This window comes from Haliotis rufescens, unplaced genomic scaffold, assembly GCF_023055435.1.
Source record: "Haliotis rufescens isolate VD_foot unplaced genomic scaffold, xgHalRufe1.0.p SCAF_1, whole genome shotgun sequence".
NCBI classification, from domain to species: domain Eukaryota; kingdom Metazoa; phylum Mollusca; class Gastropoda; order Lepetellida; family Haliotidae; genus Haliotis; species Haliotis rufescens.
The window spans coordinates 60,198,323-60,216,794 of NW_025963779.1; the positions used below are offsets into that span (position 1 = coordinate 60,198,323).

The window sequence follows — 18,472 nt, forward strand, 5'->3', positions numbered from 1 at the left end:
TCGCTCGTCACGCCGAAGGCCTGGGTTTGATTCCCGACATGGGCACAATGTGTGAAACCCATTTCTGGTGTCTCCCAATGTGATATTGCTGGAATATTGCAAAAAGTGGCGTAAAACCACACTTACTCATTAAATCCTGTCATATGGAGTATTAGTAATCTCATTTAGATCAGATTGTTTTTTAACTGATGTGATACCTCTCGGCATGAAGATCTGGTGGTGTCTGCTGAACTGTCCAGGGTTTTAATTCTCAATACAAGCAAGGGAACCATTCAGATCAGCATATCTGATTTCTGTATCTGGAAAACAAACTTAAACAACCAGTCCCAAATGTCAATAAATAAGGCCATTCAATTATATTGTTATAGATATTTTATACAAACAACTTCTGTTCTGAGTTTCATGACATTTACACCCATTTTAGAGTTCAATCGAAGGAATATTTCTTTTCCTGTAGCTGCCTTGTGATTGGCCCAAGGATCCACACATCCTTCATTTTGATTGGGCAGTCAAAGATCATTCTAGGCTCACCTGACACAACCTACTATGGAGGTGTCATCAGATCTTCACACAGAAAAGTATCATATCTGAGTAAAAATCTGATTACTATGAGACTTGAGTATTAGTTATGTTCAAAGATTTATAGTACATAATACATCACATGTTCCTTAGGCAAGAGTGTCCACTAACCTATATCAAAGCTGGTTTTCTACCCTGCCATGTCAAGCCAACTTTTCTTGGCTCGATTGTGGCACCACTCCATGTAGAACATGAACTGTGTCCCTTGTGATCAAAACGCGATATCCAGTGAAATTGCTGTCCTTATTTCAAATGGCTGATCAGTCACCACTGTAAAGATACTGCTGCCACAGTTTGCCCTTATTATAATAGAGGCACAGAGACTTGTGAGAGGACATAGTATCTAGTAACACTGCTCATCGCGGCTAACATGAAACATTCGTCACTGCATCTCAGTAATTGCAATACGTGTTCTGCCATTTTAGTTAAAAACAATGAAGTTTGCACTTGCATATAGGCATAAGTACTTGGGCAAGTTAATTAAAAACTTTGAACCACTTTGTCGTAGATTATTTTTTAAATTATTTTCAGCATAAATTCAACAGGTGATGGCTGGAGGCATAGCAGACACCACATTGTCAGAACTCAGATTTTGACTTTGTAAAACATTGTCTGATTGGACTATTAATATGTGAGATAGTCCTTTCCTGTTTTATCGCATAAAAGTAGGTTTGAAATGGCAAGGGTGGAAAGAAGGCTTTGATATAGGCTAGTGGACACGGTTGCCTTGGGAAGATGAATACATCGTAGACAAAGCAGTTGCTGAAATTAAGTCTTTATTCTCTACCATTGATACATAAATACACTTAAACACACTTACCATAAAATAATTATTTATGTTAAACCATTCATACATAATTACACATAAACACACCATCAAAAGAATGTATGCTAAGCCATTCATGCATAATTACACATAAACACACCATCAAAAGAATGTATGCTAAGCCATACATGCATAATTACACATAAACACACCATCAAAAGAATGTATGCTAAGCCATTCATGCATTATTACACATAAACACACCATCAAAAGAATGTATGCTAAGCCATTCATGCATTATTACACATAAACACACCATCAAAAGAATGTATGCTAAGCCATTCATGCATAATTACACATAAACACACCATCAAAAGAATGTATGATAAGCCATTCATGCATAATTACGAGATAAATGGTATATGTTTTCACATTAACGGGTGTTATTAAGTATAGCTATTTGATGTCTGGAAATTTCATTGTGATCTGGGGGGCACGGGTGGCCCAGTGGTCTAAGGCACCGCGATTCGCTGTGCAGAGTTGCGTCCCTTGGGCACGCCAGAAACCTATGATTGTGGGTTTGAATCCCCGTTCGCCCCGATTATGTTTCTAGGTTTGTCAGCACCATACCCGTGCTCGTGGGTTTCACCGAAGTGGTAAACGTCTGAGACCTGCATCACTTCGGGCTTTCCTCCCACATTAAGCTGACACGCCGTGATGTAACTGGAATACTGTTAAAAGCGGCGTTAAATCCAACTCACTCACTCACTCATTATGATCTGACATTTTAATGTATTTTCTACACTGTAATAGGTCTGACACAACAGCTAGAAGTGTAACAACATATGACTGGGAGAGTGTTGTGCAGAGACACCAACAATCATGATTTGGGTGCAATAGTTACGATTTCATAATTACACCTGTCCTCTCCCAAATAAAGGTTTTTTCATTAATTATTTACATGCATAAGATATTACGGAGATCAGATTGTAAATACATTGTACAGTGAGATTGTGCTGACCATGGAGCCATGCTTTCAATACACAGTGTTAAGATATCCATTACACAGTGGCACGAGGTCTACGATTGTTTCTTGTCTTAAAACACTCGTCATTTATCAATCAATCTCTGCAGTACTACTTGCATGTTCACTGACATAACTTGGTCTTTCTGAAAAACAGTTAATTTAGGAAGTGTATTACCGTATACAAGGAGTATGTCACATTTAATAGCAAGTGTCTACAGAACTGAGCCACCCTTTGTACAGAAAATGTACCACCTTATACAGAAAATGTACCACCTTATGCAGAAAATGTACCACCTTATACAGAAAATGTACCACCTTATACAGAAAATGTACCACCTTATTCAAGGAGTATGTCTCCTTATACAGTAAGTAAGCCACCTTATACAGGAGGTAAGCCATCTTATGCAGGAGGTAGGCCACTTCATACAGGAAGTAAGCCATCTTATGCAGGAGGTAGGCCACTTCATACAGGAAGTAAGCCATCTTATGCAGGAGGTAGGCCACTTCATACAGGAAGTAAGCCATCTTATGCAGGAGGTAGGCCACTTCATACAGGAAGTAAGCCATCTTATGCAGGAGGTAAGCCACTTCATACAGGAAGTAAGCCATCTTATGCAGGAGATAAGCCACTTCATACAGGAAGTAAGCCATCTTATGCAGGAGATAAGCCACTTCATACAGGAAGTAAGCCATCTTATGCAGGAGATAAGCCACTTCATACAGGAAGTAAGCCATCTTATACAGGAAGTAAGCCACTTCATAAAGGAAGTAAGCCACCTTTTACAACGTGAGCCACCATATACAGGAAGTGAGCCACCTTATACAGTAGTGTTTTGTATTGCAGGTGGAGATTCTAGTTGGTCGCGACAAGGGCAAGCAAGGACTCGTCAACTCCATCATCAAGGAGAGGAACTGGTGCTTCGTGGAGGGCCTCAACTGTGTAGGTCCCAGGAAACTTATGTCGACATAAAACGTTCACCCACTAGAGCAGACATAACTCAGTAATCCCAGAGAGGGCCTGTTTAAAACAAAGTTTGTTCTATTTTGTCTTCAATATTTCTATCAAGGAGAACCAGTTGTTTGTAGACTCACATTATGGACATATTCACTGCATGTGACAGAGAAAAATCAATTCACCATCATGATTAACCAAAAAATACTTAAAATAATTCAATCCTGTGTGTGATGTACCCTGTGTGTGATGTACCCTGTGTGTGATGTACCATGTGTGTGATGTACCCTGTGTGTGATGTACCCTGTGTGTGATGTACCCTTTCCCGGCAGGTGATACGTAGGCTCACACACAGAGTACATCACACCATATGCCCAGAGAGATCGGTTGACAATGAATTTATCTTACCGACTTTCATTAGTCATGTTAGTACAGGTCAGGAATATTTCCACAGTTTCACTGAGTTAGCAAAAACTCGTGGCAGACAATGCAAACGAACTGAGTTACTTCCCTTTACCCAATGCATTCAGATAAACATCAGTTACCGGTAATTTCAAATCAACCATACTTATGTTCCGATTGATTTCTCATCGGGCTACATGGAACATAGTTCCCCGCTCCTTAACCAATCAGAAGCAATTTTTTAACGTAAATTGAGATAGTGTGTATTGTACCATGTGTGCGATATCTTGATGGCTAAGACATGATGTCAACAAATCCAAAGTTATCGTCAGATATACTTGGTTAAGTTCACTAAACCGCAGGTGTTGAGTTTCGAGATAATATAATAAGGTTCAGCACTTCCCAGAGGGGTATATGAAATTTATACCTTATCTGTTTTGGGTAAATGGGCAAAAAAATCCCATTTAGTAACCAATCAGAAACATGTATCTTCATGTTGAAGGGTCTAAGCATCAACCTTTGAACCAGTTTCAAGACATGTCTCTCTGACCTTTTAATGACTGTGAAGATTGTGTACTTTCATGTGGTTTTCTGTTGATGTATGTTGTCTGCAGTCATACCGGTGGCTGAACAAGTCTGCAGCCAGTCCAGGGACTCTCGTGAAGGAGGAGAAACCACTCCTGGTGACCACAGAAGTTGCACTTATTGACCCCGCTGATGAGTGAGTTGTCATCTTGTCCTACAACCTTCCGTTAAGGCCTGTCTGTACACATTCTTCACACAAAACTTCCTCTCTCCTCATTCTATGTCTGCCCCTTGAACATCTGGGTAAGAATTTGTCTTCAGCAAGCAATGCTTGTTGTAACCCAATGCAGGGAGATTTAGTGTGACTGGTTGGTCCGGCTTTCTGACTTTGTTGATAATAAGATAGATCAATGCTCATGATATCAATCACTGAATTGTTTAGTCCAGACTTGATTGTTACAGAACACTGTCACTTAGCTTGAATATTGCTGACTGCAGCATAAAACAAACAAAATAAATGTGTTTATTTCAAATTTGCTGTTTCCAGTGGACCCAAAAGGACCCCATCCAGTGTTCCCATTTACAGTTTTTAACCGGTAAAATTAGGCTTGGACCGGTAATTCATGTTATTGGCAGTCCCTGTGGACCGGTAAATAAAGTACCTTATAAATCTTTGTTGTTGAACAAAACATTGACATTATTCTTTTAAGAATATTTTTCGAACAACGTCAGCTTGTCTGTTACCATCAGGGTTTCCCCTTATCCATTTCTGGTGCAAGAATGTAACATTTCACTTTGCTTCGAGGTAAATATATACTTGTCTCAAAATATTATTAAAAAAAGAGAGAGAGGAAATTGTAACTGAACTTGTGTGAATGACGGGTAGATCTAACTAAGTTACTTCAGAGATGACATCATTGCACTGAACATGATGTTGAAAGAAGTAAAACCAGGTTATTTTCATACATTTTCATTTGTTGAAAGTTGGGACTGATATAATTTAGGGGTAGGGGTGGGGGTGGGGGTTTCAAGGGCCCTTGTGGCTTGTGAAGTTTCAATGATAATGCAGGACATGCAGTCAATCCCATTGCAGTTGTGCAGTGTCCTGTAACCACTGGGTATTTCAGGTTAGAAAAGGTCCCGGGGTAAACCTATGCTGGTCGTAAGAAGTTACTAAATGGAAAAGGAGTCCAGCTTGGTGATTTGATTGATTGTATGTCATCATATATTGTTGCTTATCACTGGTTTGTCTGGTCCAGGGTCAGTTATTGACAGGCTGCTGTCATGGGGGTGGAGTGCAGCATTAAACAACAAACAGTCTGAATGAAATCTCCTGCAGTAATGTTCATGTGCTTTCGCGTTTGAAACAAGCTTTGGGGAGGAAAGGCTGGCCTAGTCGTCAAGCGTGATGCAGTTCTCTGTGCAGAGTTGCATCCCTTAGGTGTGCCAGGAACCCATGATAATAGATTTGTATTTAGCTCATCCTGAATATGTTTCTTTGTTTGTCAGTTCGATAATCATGTGTGTTGGACCGCCTCTCTGGTCTAGTGGTAGAACATCTGCCAGGAGAGCGGAGGGTCAGGGGTTTGATCCCCGGACGCATGATACAAAAAGACGTTGAAAGATGGTTTGAGTTGTTACCCTGCCTGGCGTTCGGCATTCAGCATTAAGGGCTAAAACAAGGACTGGTCAGCTCGGAGTCAAGAGTAGGATATTCAGGTTAAACTGTGGCATGATGTCTCAGGTGGCTAGCACTATAAAATCGGCCTTAGTCCGGACTAGGACAAGCAAGCACACATGTGCACACGCACACGCACACGCACACGCACACGCACACGCACAATCACACAGAGAGAGCGAGCTTTATAAGTGCAATAATCTTGAATGCGACTAAGACCTGCGTCCAAAACATTTAAGGTCATGGTGATAGGAAGTTCCATGCCTGTTTACTGCAAACTGGGGCAGTAAACCAAACTTACTGACTGACTCCTGCTGTGTTTCTTCCAGTAAGGCGACGGACATAGAGTGGCGGTACACGGAGGAGGGCATCAGGGTGCGAGTCTCCACACGGACAGGGAGAGTCATTCCTTTGTCAAAGACAGCAGAGGACGAATCATACGACATGGTGCAGATTAGTTCATACGTTGGTATGTTATATCCAGCTTATATCCTTGCTGTTGCCATATGAGTAGTTTCTGTTGTACAGGTTGTTAAAGGCAGTATCACAGATTAAAAGTCATTGGGATATTTGAAGTCTCACCTTACTTACATCGAAGCATAAATTCTCAAACATGGTGTCTGCATGCCAGGCTGTCCAACCTTTGTGTTCATTTTGCAGAAACAGACAAGGACACAAAAGATAAAGAATTGAAGAAAATTACCTTCAAGCCCAGATTATCCACATTTGAACAGGACATTATGGAAAAGATGGGGATTAAAGAAGACAGAGAGCCAGCAAAGACATATTGGTATTGATGTGTTGGACTTGAATAAACATAATTTGACTCTTTGGTTTGTTTCTTTATGAATTTTGGTCCTGTGCCATGAATTGTGTGGAAGGGGATGTGAGGTAGCCCAGAGTTCAAACAGTAGCTTGTCAAGTCAAAGGTTCAAATCGTGACATGGGTACACATCTACACACTCACCCCATCGATTGTGACCCACTCGCAGTCAGGCCAGGAATTATGAAAGTAATTGTGATTTGTGAGTGACTGTTGTTATATGCTTCAGTCAGTTGTATTCCATGAACAAGAAATAAAAACGCTTTAAGTAAAATATCTTTGAGAGCTCATTTTTTTAGTTTCAGATGCCTAAGAAACATTCCTAGTTTTCTCACTAATCTCATGAACAACTTTTAAACATCCCACTCACTCAAAAACAAGCCATCATCTGAGTATTTACATTGTGTGTCAAGCATCACTCACTGAAGTCGAGGAATATTGCATGTTGTCCAAAAACATCATCCAAGCATTTATAAGCATTCAGTGCTTTCTCCATCCGCATGTACAATGATCAAAGTGGCATGACCACCAGATCCAGTTCAACAAGCATGGTCACAAGGAACCAGTTCTACCCCAGGATCTCCACAGGGTTTCAGTGGGTGGCACCCCTTTCACCTTGTGGTGACACTGAAATCATGTAATGATGGCAGACCAAGAATCCAAAGTCATTGAACCATGACATGGAGATCCTGGCAGCCACACTACCCTGCGCAAGTCGCAGTACAACACTGGGCCACTCATACCCACTGGAGCTCAATGCCATCCCTGAAGTTTGACAAAAATTCGTTATTAATTATTTTCATTTTAGTCCCATTACAATTCTATGTGAAAGAGATAATACCTCAAGTGTTATTTGTCTTGTCAGGAATCAATATGGAAGCCATGTTTGTGTCCATCTCAGTCTATGACGCAGTTGTTTCTCTGTCTGGGATTATTCTGCAGAATTTAAGTGTTAATGCAACAGTTTAACTTCAAACCGCTTCAAATGATACACCGTGAAGAAATTTAAGCACCATCTAAAATAATGATTTATAACATGTTATAATGTAATGGCAGTGGTGACTATGATTATAATAGAGTCCTTAGAATTTGACTGGATGCTTGACTGTGACGTCAGAACTCATGTAGCATGCCACTCATGCAGTCTCAAACATGCAGTATGGTCAGGCATCAAATCTGGGTGTTTAAATCTTGCAATGTTTAGTCATTCCCTGCGATCATGACACGAAGGAGCATATCAAAGGCGCAAAGGTGGTAAATAACACAACCATTATCCGAATGAACATGTATGTTAGTCTATGTGTGTTGAATCACTTAATTGCCATAACTTCAAAGACGCTAATCCCCACTGCTAATCCTCATCACTATTGCTTTGTACATTTACCTGCACGAGTTGTATAACTTGAAATAGAATCAGGAAATATCACATGATCAATTAACGAAGATAACTGCTTATACTTACAAAGTGAAAACAAGCCAAGATATGTGTATCAAAGACACCACTGTATTGTACCTAATATTCCTATTCAAGGGCTCCAGTTAAAGGCCGTGTCGGCGTATGTACGGATGACAATATGCACCATACGGTGGGGGATAATTTAGAGTGAGTGAGTGAGCTGGGTTTAACGCCGCTTTTAACAGTATTCCAGTTATACCACGGCGTGTCAGCTTAATGTGGGAGGAAAGCCCCAAGTGATGCAGGTCTCAGACGTTTATCACTTCGGTGAAATCCACGAGCACGGGTATGGTGCTGACAAACCTAGAAACATAATCGGGGCGAACCGGGATTGGAACCAACAATCATAGGTTTCTGGCGTGCCCAAGGGATGCAGCTCTCCACAGCGAATCGCGGCGCCTCAGACGACTGGGCCCCCCGGATAATTTAGAAAACGTAGCCGAAACGCGTCACAGCATACATCATTATCGCAAGAAAGGCTTGTTTTCACTTTATGCGTATTGAAACACATGCGACTATCTTCGTAAATCAATAATCGCGACATTTTCTGTTTCTTTTTCAAGTGCCGAGGACTAAAGATCAGCCACTATGGCTCTCCCTTGCGTACCTTTATCAAAAGGCGTACTCACCTACTGACTTACTCAAATCCGCCGATGTGGAATACTGGACGCAAATCGTTTCACATCAAGGAATGAAGCTGTTGACTTACCTGTGCCCAAAACCCTTCCTGTCTCCCCGCAAACTGCTTTTGCAGCACATCCGAAAGTAACAACCCAGCCGCGTTCACTGCCGATAGAATGATTGTCTCTGACGTCAGCTGATTGTTGACGTTTTTTGTCTATGACGACATTAATTATGGGGACACAAAAAAAATGACGTGGCTCCATTGTTGACGTCACAGATTCCTGCTTGGTGACATCACTCCTGTTTTCCAGACCGTTGTGGATCCCTGCATTTATTTTGCAAGTGTCTCCCATTATTGTCCCACCTCTGCCACATATATATGGCCACTCTATAACGCATCAAGATGCACTCCATCTTGACTTTAGGACAGATTGCAAACGAAATACAGGAAAACTACAGCAAATAACGCAGATCAATCCCTAGCAACGGAAGCCAAGCTTTGGAAGACCACCTGTGTGTTTAGGGTAATATGCACATCTTTAATTGAACGAGGCGCATTAGAAGAGGGCCATCATACACCCATCTGAATGCTGCCATAAACATTCTGAAACAGTTAAACGATCGCCTGGTAGATGAAGCGAAAAGCACAAAGCATAGACCAACTAACTTCCTTGAAACACATATTTACTGAAAACACCAACGCAGTCACATCCGATTTCTCCGTCTGAGACTTTTTGAATCGTTCTCCAAGCAAAGGACATACTAACAATAACTTGGTTTTACACAAACTGATTGTAATTGTAGACGATAACAGAATCATTTTAATTGTCTCACTGACTGGGACTTGAATGCACAGAAAACGATCTGGCCAAACTCCGCACCCGCAACCCAAATAGATGGTACTTTTATTTTCAACTACACCGTCTCCTCCAGACACACACATTCACGTGATATGTGACGGCAATTAACAGGCCCTTCACAAATCCGCCCAGTCGCTTTTCAAGCAAAAATGGAACTTCAGTTTTATAACAAGCCCATTTATTTACTATCCTTATGTCGACGCTGCCAACAACAGTTACCACTTGAACATCGGCTTTCTGTCAATTCGTACTGAATAAGAAGACACAGCAACATACAATCACCAAATCCACTCAGTCGTCTGAAATGTACACCCATAATTTTGTCAGTGGATAACGTGTAGGCCTCGTTGGAATACTGGACGCAAATCGTTTCACATCAAGGAATGCAATTGTTGACTTACCTGTGCCCAAAACCCTTCCTGTCTCCCCGAAACTTGCTTTTGCAGTACACCCAAGAGCAAAACGCTCGCCAGCCGAGTTCACTGCCGACAGAAAGATTGTCTCTGACGTCAGCTGATTGTTGACGTATTTTGTCTATGACGACATTAATTACTGGGACACAAAAAACAATGACGTGGCTCCATTGTTGACGTCACATATTCCTGCTTGGCGACATCACTACTGTTTTCCAGACCGTTGTGGATCCCTGCATTTATTTTGCAAGTGTCTCTCCTTATTGTCCCACCTCTGCCACATATATATGGCCACTCTATAACGCATCAAGATGCACTCCATCTTGACTTTAGGACAGACTGCAAACGAAATACAGGAAAACTACAGCAAATAACGCAGATCAATCCCTAGCAACGGAAACCAAGCTTTGGAAGACCACCTGTGTGTTTAGGGTAATATGCACATCTTTAATTGAACGAGGCGCATTAGAAGAGGGCCATCATACACCCATCTGAATGCTGCCATAAACATTCTGAAACAGTTAAACGATCGCCTGGTAGATGAAGCGAAAAGCACAAAGCATAGACCAACTAACTTCCTTGAAACACATATTTACTGAAAACACCAACGCAGTCACATCCGATTTCTCCGTCTGAGACTTGTTGAATCGTTCTCCAAGCAAAGGACATACTAACAATAACTTGGTTTTAAACAAACTGATTGTAATTGTAGACGATAACAGAATGATTTTAATTGTCTCACTGACTGGGACTTGAATGCACAGAAAACGATCTGGCCAAACTCCGCACCCGCAACCCAAATAGATGGTACTTTTATTTTCAACTACACCGTCTCCTCCAGACACACACATTCACGTCATATGTGACGGCAATTAACAGGCCCTTCACAAATCCGCCCAGTCGCTTTTCAAGCAAAAATGGAACTTCAGTTTTATAACAAGCCCATTTATTTACTATCCTTATGTCGACGCTGCCAACAACAGTTACCACTTGAACATCGGCTTTCTGTCAATTCGTACTGAATAAGAAGACACAGCAACATACAATCACCAAATCCACTCAGTCGTCTGAAATGTACACCCATAATTTTGTCAGTGGATAACGTATAGGCCTCGTTGGAATACTGGACGCAAATCGTTTCACATCAAGGAATGCAATTGTTGACTTACCTGTGCCCAAAACCCTTCCTGTCTCCCCGAAACTTGCTTTTGCAGTACACCCAAGAGCAAAACGCTCGCCAGCCGAGTTCACTGCCGACAGAAAGATTGTCTCTGACGTCAGCTGATTGTTGACGTATTTTGTCTATGACGACATTAATTACTGGGACACAAAAAACAATGACGTGGCTCCATTGTTGACGTCACATATTCCTGCTTGGCGACATCACTACTGTTTTCCAGGCCGTTGTGGATCCCTGCATTTATTTTGCAAGTGTCTCTCCTTATTGTCCCACCTCTGCCACATATATATGGCCACTCTATAACGCATCAAGATGCACTCCATCTTGACTTTAGGACAGATTGCAAACGAAATACAGGAAAACTACAGCAAATAACGCAGATCAATCCCTAGCAACGGAAACCAAGCTTTGGAAGACCACCTGTGTGTTTAGGGTAATATGCACATCTTTAATTGAACGAGGCGCATTAGAAGAGGGCCATCATACACCCATCTGAATGCTGCCATAAACATTCTGAAACAGTTAAACGATCGCCTGGTAGATGAAGCGAAAAGCACAAAGCATAGACCAACTAACTTCCTTGAAACACATATTTACTGAAAACACCAACGCAGTCACATCCGATTTCTCCGTCTGAGACTTGTTGAATCGTTCTCCAAGCAAAGGACATACTAACAATAACTTGGTTTTACACAAACTGATTGTAATTGTAGACGATAACAGAATGATTTTAATTGTCTCACTGACTGGGACTTGAATGCACAGAAAACGATCTGGCCAAACTCCGCACCCGCAACCCAAATAGATGGTACTTTTATTTTCAACTACATCGTCTCCTCCAGACACACACATTCACGTCATATGTGACGGCAATTAACAGGCCCTTCACAAATCCGCCCAGTCGCTTTTCAAGCAAAAATGGAATTTAAGTTTTATAACAAGCCCATTTATTTACTATCCTTATGTCGACGCTGCCAACAACAGTTACCACTTGAACATCGGCTTTCTGTCAATTCGTACTGAATAAGAAGACACAGCAACATACAATCACCAAATCCACTCAGTCGTCTGAAATGTACACCCATAATTTTGTCAGTGGATAACGTGTAGGCCTCGTTGGAATACTGGACGCAAATCGTTTCACATCAAGGAATGCAATTGTTGACTTACCTGTGCCCAAAACCCTTCCTGTCTCCCCGAAACTTGCTTTTGCAGTACACCCAAGAGCAAAACGCTCGCCAGCCGAGTTCACTGCCGACAGAAAGATTGTCTCTGACGTCAGCTGATTGTTGACGTTTTTTGTCTATGACGACATTAATTACTGGGACACAAAAAACAATGACGTGGCTCCATTGTTGACGTCACAGATTCCTGCTTGGCGACATCACTACTGTTTTCCAGGCCGTTGTGGATCCCTGCATTTATTTTGCAAGTGTCTCTCCTTATTGTCCCACCTCTGCCACATATATATGGCCACTCTATAACGCATCACGATGCACTCCATCTTGACTTTAGGACAGATTGCAAACGAAATACAGGAAAACTACAGCAAACAACGCAGATCAATCCCTAGCAACGGAAGCCAAGCTTTGGAAGACCACCTGTGTGTTTAGGGTAATATGCACATCTTTAATTGAACGAGGCGCATTAGAAGAGGGCCATCATACACCCATCTGAATGCTGCCATAAACATTCTGAAACTGTGAAACGATCGCCTGGTAGATGAAGCGAAAAGCACAAAGCATAGACCAACTAACTTCCTTGAAACACATATTTACTGAAAGCACCAACGCAGTCACATCCGATTTCTCCGTCTGAGACTTGTTGAATCGTTCTCCAAGCAAAGGACATACTAATAATAACTTGGTTTCACGCAAACTGATTGTAATTGTAGATGATAACAGAATGATTTTAATTGTCTCACTGACTGGGACTTGAATGCACAGAAAACGATCTGGCCAAACCCCGCACCCGCAACCCAAATAGATGGTACTTTCTTTTTCAACTACACAGTCTCCTCCAGACACACACATTCACGTCATATGTGACGGCAATTAACAGGCACTACACAAATCCGCCCATTTGTACCTTTAATCCATTCGCTTTTCAAGCAAAAATGGAACTTAAGTTATATAACAAGCCCGTTTGATCATTTCTATCCTTATGTCGACGCTGCCAACAACAGTTTCCACTTGAACATCAGCTTTGTGTCAATTCGTACTGAATAAGAAGACACAGCAACATACAATCACCAAATCCACTCAGTCGTCTGAAGTGTACACACATAATTTTGTATGTGGATAACGTATAGGCCTTGTTGGAATACTGGATGCAAATCGTTTCACATCAAGGAATGTAATTGTTGACTTACCTGTGCCCAGAACCCTTCCTGTCTCCCCGAAACTTGCTTTTGCAGTACACCCGAGAGCAAATCGCTTGTCACTCTCCTACCCAGAGTTCCATGCGGCCGGCAGCCAGCCAGCATAGTAAAAGTGGTGTTATGCTGAGCCACCACTGCGACGGAGTGTGATCGCCAGCCGAGTTCACTGCCGACAGAAAGATTGTCTCTGACGTCAGCTGATTGTTGACGTATTTTGTCTGTGACGACATTAGTTACGGGGACACAATAAACAATGACGTGGCTCCATTGTTGACGTCACATATTCCTGCTTGGCGACATCACTACTGTTTTCCAGACCGTTGTGGATCCCTGCATTTTTTTTGCAAGTGTCTCCCCTTATTGTCCCACCTCTGCCACATATATATGGCCACTCTATAACGCATCAAGATGCACTCCATCTTGACTTTAGGACAGATTGCAAACGACATACAGGAAAACTACAGCAAACAACGCAGATCAATCCCTAGCAACGGAAACCAAGCTTTGGAAGACCACCTGTGTGTTTAGGGTAATATGCACATCTTTAATTGAACGAGGCGCATTAGAAGAGGGCCATCATACACCCATCTGAATGCTGCCATAAACATTCTGAAACAGTTAAACGATCGCCTGGTAGATGAAGCGAAAAGCACAAAGCATAGACCAACTAACTTCCTTGAAACACATATTTACTGAAAGCACCAACGCAGTCACATCCGATTTCTCCGTCTGAGACTTGTTGAATCGTTCTCCAAGCAAAGGACATACTAACAATAACTTGGTTTTACACAAACTGATTGTAATTGTAGACGATAACAGAATGATTTTAATTGTCTCACTGACTGGGACTTGAATGCACAGAAAACGATCTGGCCAAACTCCGCACCCGCAACCCAAATAGATGGTACTTTTATTTTCAACTACACCGTCTCCTCCAGACACACACATTCACGTCATATGTGACGGCAATTAACAGGCCCTTCACAAATCCGCCCAGTCGCTTTTCAAGCAAAAATGGAACTTCAGTTTTATAACAAGCCCATTTATTTACTATCCTTATGTCGACGCTGCCAACAACAGTTGCCACTTGAACATCGGCTTTCTGTCAATTCGTACTGAATAAGAAGACACAGCAACATACAATCACCAAATCCACTCAGTCGTCTGAAATGTACACCCATAATTTTGTCAGTGGATAACGTATAGGCCTCGTTGGAATACTGGACGCAAATCGTTTCACATCAAGGAATGCAATTGTTGACTTACCTGTGCCCAAAACCCTTCCTGTCTCCCCGAAACTTGCTTTTGCAGTACACCCAAGAGCAAAACGCTCGTCAGCCGAGTTCACTGCCGACAGAAAGATTGTCTCTGACGTCAGCTGATTGTTGACGTATTTTGTCTATGACGACATTAATTACTGGGACACAAAAAACAATGACGTGGCTCCATTGTTGACGTCACATATTCCTGCTTGGCGACATCACTACTGTTTTCCAGACCGTTGTGGATCCCTGCATTTATTTTGCAAGTGTCTCCCCTTATTGTCCCACCTCTGCCACATATATATGGCCACTCTATAACGCATCAAGATGCACTCCATCTTGACTTTAGGACAGATTGCAAACGAAATACAGGAAAACTACAGCAAATAACGCAGATCAATCCCTAGCAACGGAAACCAAGCTTTGGAAGACCACCTGTGTGTTTAGGGTAATATGCACATCTTTAATTGAACGAGGCGCATTAGAAGAGGGCCATCATACACCCATCTGAATGCTGCCATAAACATTCTGAAACAGTTAAACGATCGCCTGGTAGATGAAGCGAAAAGCACAAAGCATAGACCAACTAACTTCCTTGAAACACATATTTACTGAAAGCACCAACGCAGTCACATCCGATTTCTCCGTCTGAGACTTGTTGAATCGTTCTCCAAGCAAAGGACATACTAACAATAACTTGGTTTTACACAAACTGATTGTAATTGTAGACGATAACAGAATGATTTTAATTGTCTCACTGACTGGGACTTGAATGCACAGAAAACGATCTGGCCAAACTCCGCACCCGCAACCCAAATAGATGGTACTTTTATTTTCAACTACACCGTCTCCTCCAGACACACACATTCACGTCATATGTGACGGCAATTAACAGGCCCTTCACAAATCCGCCCAGTCGCTTTTCAAGCAAAAATGGAACTTAAGTTTTATAACAAGCCCATTTATTTACTATCCTTATGTCGACGCTGCCAACAACAGTTACCACTTGAACATCGGCTTTCTGTCAATTCGTACTGAATAAGAAGACACAGCAACATACAATCACCAAATCCACTCAGTCGTCTGAAATGTACACCCATAATTTTGTCAGTGGATAACGTATAGGCCTCGTTGGAATACTGGACGCAAATCGTTTCACATCAAGGAATGCAATTGTTGACTTACCTGTGCCCAAAACCCTTCCTGTCTCCCCGAAACTTGCTTTTGCAGTACACCCAAGAGCAAAACGCTCGTCAGCCGAGTTCACTGCCGACAGAAAGATTGTCTCTGACGTCAGCTGATTGTTGACGTATTTTGTCTATGACGACATTAATTACTGGGACACAAAAAACAATGACGTGGCTCCATTGTTGACGTCACAGATTCCTGCTTGGCGACATCACTACTGTTTTCCAGACCGTTGTGGATCCCTGCATTTATTTTGCAAGTGTCTCTCCTTATTGTCCCACCTCTGCCACATATATATGGCCACTCTATAACGCATCAAGATGCACTCCATCTTGACTTTAGGACAGATTGCAAATGACATACAGGAAAACTACAGCAAACAACGCAGATCAATCCCTAGCAACGGAAGCCAAGCTTTGGAAGACCACCTGTGTGTTAAGGGTAATATGCACATCTTTAATTGAACGAGGCGCATTAGAAGAGGGCCATTATACACCCATCTGAATGCTGCCATAAACATTCTGAAACAGTTAAACGATCGCCTGGTAGATGAAGCGAAAAGCACAAAGCATAGACCAACTAACTTCCTTGAAACACATATTTACTGAAAGCACCAACGCAGTCACATCCGATTTCTCCGTCTGAGACTTGTTGAATCGTTCTCCAAGCAAAGGACATACTAATAATAACTTGGTTTCACGCAAACTGATTGTAATTGTAGATGATAACAGAATGATTTTAATTGTCTCACTGACAGGGACTTGAATGCACAGAAAACGATCTGGCCAAACCCCGCACCCGCAACCCAAATAGATGGTACTTTCTTTTTCAACTACATCGTCTCCTCCAGACACACACATTCACGTCATATGTGACGGCAATTAACAGGCACTACACAAATCCGCCCATTTGTACCTTTAATCCATTCGCTTTTCAAGCAAAAATGGAACTTAAGTTATATAACAAGCCCGTTTGATCATTTCTATCCTTATGTCGACGCTGCCAACAACAGTTTCCACTTGAACATCAGCTTTGTGTCAATTCGTACTGAATAAGAAGACACAGCAACATACAATCACCAAATCCACTCAGTCGTCTGAAGTGTACACACATAATTTTGTATGTGGATAACGTATAGGCCTTGTTGGAATACTGGACGCAAATCGTTTCACATCAAGGAATGTAATTGTTGACTTACCTGTGCCCAGAACCCTTCCTGTCTCCCCGAAACTTGCTTTTGCAGTACACCCGAGAGCAAATCGCTTGTCACTCTCCTACCCAGAGTTCCATGCGGCCGGCAGCCAGCCAGCATAGTAAAAGTGGTGTTATGCTGAGCCACCACTGCGACGGAGTGTGATCGCCAGCCGAGTTCACTGCCGACAGAAAGATTGTCTCTGACGTCAGCTGATTGTTGACGTATTTTGTCTGTGACGACATTAGTTACGGGGACACAATAAACAATGACGTGGCTCCATTGTTGACGTCACATATTCCTGCTTGGCGACATCACTACTGTTTTCCAGACCGTTGTGGATCCCTGCATTTTTTTGCAAGTGTCTCCCCTTATTGTCCCACCTCTGCCATATATATATGGCCACTCTATAACGCATCAAGATGCACTCCATCTTGACTTTAGGACAGATTGCAAATGACATACAGGAAAACTACAGCAAACAACGCAGATCAATCCCTAGCAACGGAAACCAAGCTTTGGAAGACCACCTGTGTGTTTAGGGTAATATGCACATCTTTAATTGAACGAGGCGCATTAGAAGAGGGCCATCATACACCCATCTGAATGCTGCCATAAACATTCTGAAACAGTTAAACGATCGCCTGGTAGATGAAGCGAAAAGCACAAAGCATAGACCAACTAACTTCCTTGAAACACATATTTACTGAAAGCACCAACGCAGTCACATCCGATACCTCCGTCTGCGACTTGTTGAATCGTTCTCCAAGCAAAGGAAATACTAACAATAACTTGGTTTTACACAAACTGATTGTAATTGTAGACGATAACAGAATCATTTTAATTGTCTCACTGACTGGGACTTGAATGCACAGAAAACGATCTGGCCAAACCCCGCACCCGCAACCCAAATAGATGGTACTTTTATTTTCAACTACACAGTCTCCTCCAGACACACACATTCACGTCATATGTGACGGCAATTTACAGGCACTACACAAATCCGCCCAGTCGCTTTTCAATCAAAAATGGAACTTCAGTTTTATAACAAGCCCGTTCATTTACTATCCTTATGTCGATGCTGCCAACAACAGTTTCCACTTGAACATCGGCTTTGTGTCAATTCATACTGAATAAGAAGACACAGCAACATACAATCACCAAA

The 18,472-nt window shown here is 42.0% G+C and overlaps 1 protein-coding gene across 1 annotated transcript in view; it reads left to right on the forward strand.

The window, feature by feature from the left end:
- The window catches only part of LOC124145069 (probable 39S ribosomal protein L24, mitochondrial), a 47,054-nt gene extending 40,294 nt beyond the window's left edge, over positions 1-6,760 (forward strand). Inside the window, exons 3-6 of the mRNA XM_046514743.2 lie at positions 3,217-3,312; positions 4,341-4,447; positions 6,259-6,398; positions 6,590-6,760. Of these exons, the coding sequence (XP_046370699.2) occupies positions 3,217-3,312; positions 4,341-4,447; positions 6,259-6,398; positions 6,590-6,726 (480 nt within the window). The 3' untranslated portion in view covers positions 6,727-6,760. The remainder of the gene's footprint in view (positions 1-3,216; positions 3,313-4,340; positions 4,448-6,258; positions 6,399-6,589) is intronic.
- Positions 6,761-18,472: the final 11,712 nt, after the last annotated feature.